Below are 9558 nucleotides of genomic sequence, written 5' to 3'. Positions count from 1 at the left end.
GGGCGTGAGATGGCTGCAGTCAAGCCATTTTGACTTCATGTGCCAGTGAGCAGCTTTTATGGGAATACTGTGTCCAGATTTGTATTTTAAGGTCCTTGGTACAATCACATGAAACAAAGCCTAATTCCTTACCTTGGTGTGAGTCTGGGCAGGGTTCCTCTTCAAGGAGTCCGCTTTGTCGCACTGTCCGAGGGTAAGACGAAGGTTACTCAGTTGGTTACATCCTGCAACCTCACCACTAGATGCCACTACATCCTGTAAACTGGTCCTTTAAACTGTCACCTATGATACTGAAGACCGTCAAAAACCTTAAAGCAGACAACGACAGCGGTACTGGAGTGTCGTCACAGCCAGAGCCACATTCACCCAGACCACACTTGACATCTTTTGTGCTCCGGTGAAGCAGAGTTGGACCGTGACCAGGAGCTCGGCAGCAATGCAGTCGGGCCACTTCTTCTCTTTTATAATGTGATTAGTGCGCAATATCAAGAAGAGACACAACCTTCAGTTCAAGACCAGGAGGCGAGCAGGAGACGGTCGTTCAAGTCCATCAAACTGAGTGACCTGACCCAACACATCTGTCCTTCTGCCCTGATTACCACCACAGCGTCTGTCTCTCTCATTCTCCTCAGCTGATTCCCATTTTATATTTATACCAATGTCCTCTATCATGTGATTCCTTCCTCCTTCCTTTCCTTCCTCCACTTTTGCCACAGCTCTTGGTTCTCCCACAGCTTTCTTCCCTTTCTGCCATCTGCTTCTGACTCTCAGGCAAGCAGCTCTGTCCAGATTTTTTCAGTTTCTGTTTACAAAAGCCAAATTAGTTTATTGATCGACCGAGTTTAGAAGCAAAAAAAAAAAAAAGGCTTTTCTACCAATTTTGGCATTATTTGTTTTATTATTTGTTATCATAAATAAAAACAGTTCAACATTGTTACAGTAGCTGATGAGAATAGTTTTATAAATATCACTGATCACATAATGTTCAAAGTGTAATTGGAGTCATTTATCTCAAAAAATATTTTTAAGATTCAAGGGTACATTCAAGATACATCTGGGCTTTGCAACTTATACATTGTTCCATGGGTACAAATACTATCAGAATAAATAAAATGCATAGAAAAAAACACACAGTCCTCTCTAGGATAGTGTACAAAGGTTCTGACAATCATGTGATCACAGGAAGTATTATGTCAAAGTAAAGTGCAGTTCATTTATTGATGTCAAGGTCTGTGATGTATGGAAGCCTATGTCTGCTAAAAGAAATACATTAAAAAAAAAAAAAAAAGTTTGACTTTAAGCCATTGAGTCAAAAGTTTTGTGTGAGTATCTCATCATTTCGACTCACCATCTCTGTTTTTATTCTTATCACGTATAACTTTCCATTTGTTTTCCCCCTGGCAGAAGTGGGCTTTAAACCTATGTCAGTACTTATTGTCCCAAGGAAAAAAAAAATAACAAAAGTCCCCAAGACTTCCACAGATTCTATTCCAGGCTGAAAAGTTTCACTTCCCCCTCTTTGCTTCAAAGTTTGACCACGCTTCCTCTCTTTGCATTTATCTAAGTGTGTGGTTATTACAGAGCACTGCAAACATTTACCGAGATGTACAACGCGGCAGATCACACTGCAGACTCAGTTCATTTGAAAGACTGGACAATGTGTGACCAAATGTCTTCACCTTTAAAGGTTAGATTTGCAGAACATCCTAAAACTTCAGTGCCTTCCTTTATTTCCAAGCCGTAATTCTTTTTTTAGGAACTCACCTGACGATGCACCTGCCTTGTCATCAGCCTTCTCGACGTCTCTAGCCTGCTGCTGAGTTTCTTGCGTTCAAGTAATTCATCGTTTTAAAAAGATTCATTGGATTTCAAGACAGAAATTCAGTCATATTTAGATGTATCCACCTTCTTTACATTTCGAGCTCCTTTTCGCAACCTGACTGCTAGCCGACGGATGATGGAAACTTGGCCAGCTTGCTAGTTAACTACAGCTAACATGCTATAGCTAGCTAACATTTTATATTAATGTGGCTGCTGGTTGGTAAGTTCATGCTCTGTGTTGTAAAAAGACCAACAGTACTTGTACAGTGAATTACACAAAAAGATGTTTGTCAATTTAAAAGATAATTTAAGTCACAGCTTGTCCATTTGGTTCCATTTGTGAGTGTAGTCTTTTCTAATTCAGTCTTAAACTTGATTAGTTTTATCACAAACTGCATCTTTCTCGAGTTGACAAACATCATGTGTGTGATTCATGACACAATTCAAACAGCATCTCCCGCCATTCACTACCGCACATATTCTTTTCTGAAGTAAGGTCCCGTGGTGGTCCGCTGGAGGTCTGGATAATCCTTCATAAATACAACCTCAAGAGTACAGTGCTTCAAAAGGTGTCGGATGTTATGCGTGATATAATACACGCTATAAATTACATCTCGCTTTCTCTCGACACAGATTGCCTCTCTGAAATCAGCGTTTTTTGTGTGGCGTTACGAACACCCTTGAGGAAGACCATTAGGCTGGAGCCGCCGGTCCCTCTGGTGTTCAGCACAGTGCCCACACCTCTGAGTGGGCAGCCCATGGCAGGAGCTTGATTACCGGGGACAATGATGTACTTGGTCACGGTATTTAGGTGGTAGCTCCTTAAATCCACCAGCGCCGAGACACACGCGTTGAAGGCCTGGCAGAGGTCTGAGCTGGAGTGGGACAGGATGAAGTCTCGCAGAGACGGAGAGACGGACAGGGTTTCTATCAGCTGACGGTGGGCAGGAGGCATGTAATCCCTCATGCGTGTCAGGAAGGCTCCTAGACAGGGCGAATCGATGGAGAGAACAGGAAAAGAAGGCCATTGAAAGAAAGAAAATTACAACCTTTCCTGGAGACTTTCTCTGTCTGACTATTCAACTGACTGCACAAACAGCGCGATTCCATTCGTGAGCAGCAACCGAGGGGCCAAAGGTCGAAGGGAAAGCACCTTTACCTGTCTCGTCCTCGTGCCGGATGCACAGCAAAGCATCGAAACACTGAATGGCCGAACTCTGGGCTGCACTTCCGCCCGATAACAAAATGGGCTCATCGCTCAGTCCTTCGTAGACCAGCCCCCTTGGAAGCATGGGGTTGTCTTGCCACCTAGTTCAAACCACATACGTGAACTATAAACTTTGTTTCATTCCTCCACGTGCAGTTAGAAGCACAAGGTACCATTTTAAATGTTGACATACAGTGCAGCAACAGAAAAAAAGTACAAAAGAAAGGAAGGAAGATAACTCTGCACCTGATGAGATCAATATTCAAATAATGATTAACTTCAGTATGTATGGATTTGCGACGGCTCACCCCGAGACAAAAATCCTCAATGTTCCATGAAACACAGTTGGATCGACGTGATCTGAAAGGAGCACAAAAAAAATTCAGTTAATCTAATTACCTCGAATTTCTCTGCCTTCATAAAAGGCTCAGCGTGTAAATTGATTAAATTCCGATTGGGCCAGGTGTTAATTTAAACTTACGATGCATGAGCTTGAAAGTTTCCTTCATCTTCTTCAAAGACTGAGTTACTTTGACCAGACCTTTCTGTATGCCGATGAGGTCCGAGATTTTCATGGCGCGCATCACCTCCAAAGCCCCCTGGTTAGAGTCGAAAGTTTAAAATCCATCACTGAGGATGCTCACTCACAAGCCATAAAGACACAGACACGGTTTGTGGACAGGAAGAAAAAAAAAAAAGGGGAAGTGGACAGATGGACGGACGGCATCAGACTGGAGTTCAGAAAGAGTTAGACGTGAAAAAAAAGGAGAGTATCGGCGGCCAGCACTAACCCTTATGCCTGAGCTGGCGGCCATCTCGACCAACAGTGACACAATGAAAAATCCCTTGCAGCTCTCCCCGCCGGGGAAGGAAAATATCAAGTCCATGTTCCTGTATTTGAAAGTGATGTTGTGAAAGTTGATGAGCTGTGCAGCGTCAGACATGGAAAAATCATGTGAAACTGCAACTGAGAAACTTAAAAACGGGGAATCCCTTTTTTTTTTCCTTTTACTCACCCAATTTCCATATCCCTAAAACGAAAATGAAAGAAAGGAAAAATAAATAAGAAAGTTATTCATCTACACGAGTGGCTGAAGTTTACACCTGATTGTTTTGTTACTGTTGTAATTAAAGACAGTCTGTTGACCATGTACGTTACATCTCGACATGAAACAAGGGAACCTTCCTCACCCTGAGGGATCCTTTAATTTCCAGTTTGCCAAAACTGTATCTGCATACGTCAGGATGGGCGGAAGGCCGAGCCTGCAGGACACCTGCCAGAAGGGCCAGGCCAGGGCTTTGGGGAGAATCTGCCAGACAACCACAATGTTTAAGCAGAGACGCTAACACACATATTTATAGACATCATCACAGATCTTTACCTCCCTTCATTCCATCGCCGGTTGTGTCTTACCTGAGCAGGCGCGTGGTGTCCTTCCTGCCACACATATCCCATGGTGATGAATCCCAGCGCGAGGTGAGCCAGCCTGAGCTCTCGGTGGTTACTCAAGAGGTGAGGATCCAAGACCGGCATCTAGACGCGTGTTTCAACAGGTGAAAACTATATGTTCACATTCACACGCATGGGCTGTCAACCGCGATTGCGCTAGGTATTTGCATGAGGAAGGCGGCGCTCATTTCTCACCTTGTGAACCAGATCCCGTAGTTTACGCGTTTCTATCAGATGTGTGAGATTATTTGCCAGGTCCAGCCACACCCGATAATAGTCTGGAAGGTTAGTCTGGGAGACAATAAGAACAAAATGACTCGCTCATTGATTTTTGATTGTTTTGTTTTTTGTTTTGTTTTGTTTTTTTGCATGGGGGATTTTCATGTTGTGTGTAATCAGTAACATCATCAGCTCGTGTTTGCTATTGTGCCTGACCTGCATGTCAGGGAATGACTGCAGCTATCAATCAGACAGAGAAAGCAATTTAAAAATAGGAGGCAGTAGAAAACTGAGAAATTTAGTCAAGCATAAAACAGGGGAATGCCTAGATGGAAAATATCATTGTATACAGCACGAAGGTGCACAGGACAGTTTCGCCGGGGGAGGGGGGGGGGGGCATCCACTAATTCTCTATTTCCCTTCGATGCTGCCAAACCACCATTCACAATGACATAGTGCACTGTGCACCTTGAATAATCCAAAGTTCAAATTCAATCGTTATTCAGTTAAAACCAGTTCAGTCACATTCAATCAGTGGTGTCTTCCAGAAAGAAAAATAAGGAATGATGCAATTTAAAGGCATCCGAACAGATTTCCTGTCTGTTTTTTTTTGTTTGTTTGTTCGTTTGAAGCCAATACGATACGAATTTCAGCGGAGAGCAATTCAACTCTTCGAGATATTAAGGCAGATATAGAAAGGTGTCTGCTTTGCCGCCATCATTACGTCAGGGTTGTAGACAGTGAAGCAGTTTCCGCTGGACAAAGCATATCAAAGTCACTCCTCTCCCTGTCTTTCTACTTCTTTTTCCTTTCTGTGCATAAAACCGTGCAGATGATCAAAATGAATAACCGACAAGTTTAACATTAGATCCCTAAAATATAAATGAAAAGCCAAGCCTTGTCCCAAAGAACCACCAGTGGCATCATATATTATCCAAATTATCCATCTGTGTGTCTTTGTACTGTAAAAAAATGTGGCCGTTCCTCTAAATATTTAATTTGCGATGGTAAAAAGTTTGGTCGCCATAGTTTCTTTGCATAGTAACACTGGCAATAATGACACTAACAGTGCCGTTGCATAGTAATCCCTGTTTCTATGGTCTCGTTGATAAATGTGGAGAAGGAGATTTAAAATAATAAAGACGAAAACGAAACAAACACACACACTTGTTTGCTGTGCGCTACAATCAGAATTAACCCAAAAGAAATTACAGCCACGTCCCCGCTGTATCACACCCTATTTATCACATATCCACACAAACTCCCTGTAGGCAATAACAACATCACGCTTCAGGAGCTGCTTTAAGGAGACCTATTAGAAAGGAGAATGATGACTGAAGATGTTTGTCAAGTTACAGCCGACCAGCTTGTCGTGCACAAAACCAAAGAAGTGCTTATGAAAGAGCTGGTGGCGTACTCTGGCTGACCAGCGCCGAAACCGCACATGGCTTTGAAGATACGTATCACTTCTTCAAATCGAGAATGAATGAACTGAATGAATGCATAACACACCCAGAGGTGCCATGTCACAAAAATTCCAAGCCTGGGAAAGGCCCCGAAATTTGAGAGAGGACACATTAAAGTTGCGCGACGTGGCAGAGAGACCTAGTTTCGATAATGTGTCCATTGTGTGTTGATGCTATTGTAAATCTCCCTCATTATGTTAAAATAATATTACAGTTAACACCAGACAAGAGAGCATTCGTCCATTCTGTGAGCAAAAGGGCCTTTGGACTCTATCTGTGCACATGCTGCCGGTGCGAAAGCTAAAACTGTCAATGCTGACGTGTGCGGTTTTTGCGATGTTTACAAATCGATCACTATCATCTCCTGCTGACTGACTTCCCATTGTGTAAACTGTCACGTTTGAGCCGTTCTGTGCATGTATTGTTATATTCCCACAAACTCTCTCGTAAGAGGAAGACTTCGTGCAACAAGAATATCTTGTTGGACAGTGGGCAGGTCCAATCATGTGAGCCGCTCAATGTGAACTTGAAGAGACTTTCACCTGATCAATAACCTTCTGTAATCTCACAAAAATAAAAAATAAAAACAGCTGACCAACTGCTTAAACAAAAGGCAGAAGATAAGGAGAAAGTAGTCCTTAATGGTAAACAAAAGTGTGTGTGTGTGAGAGTGTGTGTGTGTGTGTGTGTACATTGTGTATGATGTTGGTGTGGTTTTGAGAGGGGACTGTCCATCGTATTAGAAAAGATGACAGTGAAACTTACCAGTGGCTCTTCAAGGAGAAACCCAAGCTCCTCGGAAATATCAAACGCATCGAAGTCTGCCTGCAGCGTTTCTCCGCCGTGAGTCTCCATGAGTTCTGTCCTGCTCTGTCCTGAGAGGAGGATCACTCTGTCTGTCCGTCCGACACACACACAGATATCAATCTTTAAACTTCTTCTGAGCTTCCACTACCTTTGTCACATGCCATTATTTGAACACCTCCCCTCTGACAAAGAGCCAATGAGATTTCTTGCATTTTAATGTCAGGGCATTGCAATGTGAAGCTGAAGTTCCCTTTTTTGTACAGTATGCAATAGAAAAGGATAGCTTCCTATTTTTTGGCAGTCGATGAAAGAGACTGGGAAACAATAGCTGCTGCCAAAACAACAGAAATTGTTATGCACACATTCTGCCGAAGGAATCAGCAAAACACCATGATTATGTGACTTGACATTTGCAATATTGATGAATATGTTTGAGCAGGTTACTCAATACACACAGCTGCTGTTTGATCCAAGCCATTGTACAGTGATGAATTATTGAAAAACTGCGCATTTTAAAGGTGCAATGTGTGAGAATCTTTGCTTGGTTGCTAACAAGCTGGCCCCTGCCCATCGCGGTCCAAATATACCATTGTTTGAAGTGTAACACCAACACTTCTGGTGTGGTTCTGCTCCCAGTCCACACTGCTAACTGAGCTAACTGAGCTAACTGAGTGGCTAACGGCAGCTAACAGTTGCCAGCAGTTAGTGGTTACTTTGATTTACCGGCCCTTATTGGTTTTAAGTATTACTTCAGGTTGCCAATACTTACACAATGCACCTTTAATTTCTCACCACTGTTCAGACATCAGAAGACATCACCTCACACCCCTCACATGCCCTCTAGGTTACTTATTAATCAATTGGAATGTATTTTGTGAAAGACACAGAAGGCTACCAACACAGCTTTTTATCATTTTACGTCTGCGAGCTCGACATTTTGGCGTGTCTTCGACTGGAAACCTGATTGTGTGGGGGACAGGATGGCAAAAACTGCGAGCTGCGACTTTGCAGATAAAATACTAATAACTGATATGATCACACTCGGTATTGTTCGGTTTGGTATTGACTCTATTAACTCGAAGGAGCTCCTTTGTACCTGCGTTTTGTTTAAACTGTCTTTTCATTTCAGTCTCTCTGTAAGTTGCTCTCTCGTCCCAAACGACCTCTCAGCCTCAGAGTTTTCTGCAGATTCCGTCCAAAGTGCCGTGTGTTCGTGATAGCCTGGCTCACTCCATTAATACACGTCGCTCTGCCATTTTGGATAAAGTGGCTGACATTTGTTCCATCCATCTATTCATCCCCCTGGTTAAATGATACCATTTGGTGTTTCGGGAGTGAATGTTGGAGGGGAGAACGGCTGTGGAAACTCTAAAGTTTAAGAAAGGCCAAAAAACTTTTGAAGATGGCAAGACTCTGCTGAAGTCCGTGGTGTAAAGGGTGAAGAGGAAAGGAGAGATGACAGGACTGAAATAACCTTCTTTCTTTGTGGAAGCAGATTAGAGATGTCAGGACATCATCCCCTCTTCTACTTTCATTTCTGTCCGTCCAACTCAGCCGTCGGTTTTGGACAGATTTAACACATGTTGGTTCGACTTGACTCGACTTGGATTTGCATTTCCGTTACAATAGGGAAAATTACTGGGAGCTGAACTTGTTTGGCTCATTTAAGCAGTAAAACCTATTCACATTGAATTCAGACGATTGTTTGAGTCTACGAATCTCATTGGTGAGGAGTCTGAACCCCCTCTGGCCCAGGTGAAGATTTCTTTTCTACGTCCTGGGCAGTTCAGTCTTCACCTCAGCGTGATGTTTGTCCAGGCTAAAATCTTCATCTTTAACAATGTGTATTCGTCTCATGTTCTGTTTGAAATGTAAAAAAACATTTATTTCAATAAAACTGTGTGAGAAACATTTTATAACTTTGATCAGCAAAGATTTTATCCCGAGCTTACATGAAGAGAAGCACTTGATACGATGTTCTGCTGTGGTGGAAGAAGCAGTGCTGGAAAAAAATCCCTTCGTGCTTTAAGTGGATACGCGGAGTCGTTTCCAAGTAGTTCGGCTTGTTCCACTGCAACATCTCCGTCTCATTCCCTCGCTCTGCAAAACTAAAAACTGCAGTAACTAACTTTTTATAAACTGTCACAAATTTACCACGGCATGAAATTAAACAAATTAGGCTTTTTTTTTCTTTTTTTTTTATCTCCAGTTACATTCGCTTGGGATTTTTTACAATCAACACAACAGCCTCATTCTCCGCTTCCTCCCTGGCACATTTCATGCATTTCTCTGTTTGAAAAACCACATATTATACGGACTCGAACACATCTGCAGTCGCTCCGCAATCAAGGCCCAGTGGGGCACGTCGAGATGCCAAGTGCAATATATAATGTTGACACAGGCTGTGCACCAAATGTGAGAATTTGAGGAAGTTGTGCCAGTTTTTCTTGCGTTGCACATACAGTGCAAGCTCAGTCCAAACAATGTGAAACATCTCATGTAGAGAAAGAAATTCCAAAAGACCTCAACAATGCATCCGTTTATTTTCCACTCTGACGTAAATAGGCTAGGCAAAATATTTTGTTCAA

General features: G+C 42.6%; 1 protein-coding gene across 1 annotated transcript; it reads right to left on the bottom strand.

Moving 5' to 3' along the window:
* Positions 1-888: 888 nt before the first annotated feature.
* LOC115596133 (indoleamine 2,3-dioxygenase 2-like) lies at positions 889-7060 on the bottom strand. The gene is made up of 10 exons (XM_030440944.1): positions 6929-7060; positions 4674-4769; positions 4443-4562; positions 4220-4338; positions 4045-4059; positions 3820-3919; positions 3510-3627; positions 3337-3388; positions 2981-3129; positions 889-2805 (listed from the first exon to the last, which is right to left on the bottom strand). Exons 1-10 carry the CDS (start codon positions 7016-7018, stop codon positions 2429-2431), a joined length of 1236 nt encoding a protein of 411 aa, XP_030296804.1. The 5' UTR covers positions 7019-7060; the 3' UTR covers positions 889-2428.
* Positions 7061-9558: the final 2498 nt, after the last annotated feature.

This window comes from Sparus aurata, chromosome 15 (genome assembly GCF_900880675.1).
Source record: "Sparus aurata chromosome 15, fSpaAur1.1, whole genome shotgun sequence".
Lineage (NCBI taxonomy): Eukaryota > Metazoa > Chordata > Actinopteri > Spariformes > Sparidae > Sparus > Sparus aurata.
Note: the sequence above shows the minus strand (reverse complement) of the source record. Positions and strands in the feature narration are given on the sequence as shown.

Coding starts and splice junctions, on each gene's coding strand:
- LOC115596133 (XM_030440944.1), bottom strand. CDS start 7,018: ATGGAGACTCACGGCGGAGAAACGCTGCAGGCAGACTTCGATGCGTTT. Junction 4,339..4,442: donor GACACCACGCGCCTGCTCAG/GTAAGACACAAC, acceptor GTTGTCTGGCAG/ATTCTCCCCAAAGCCCTGGC. Junction 3,130..3,336: donor TTGAGGATTTTTGTCTCGGG/GTGAGCCGTCGC, acceptor GGTTTGAACTAG/GTGGCAAGACAACCCCATGC.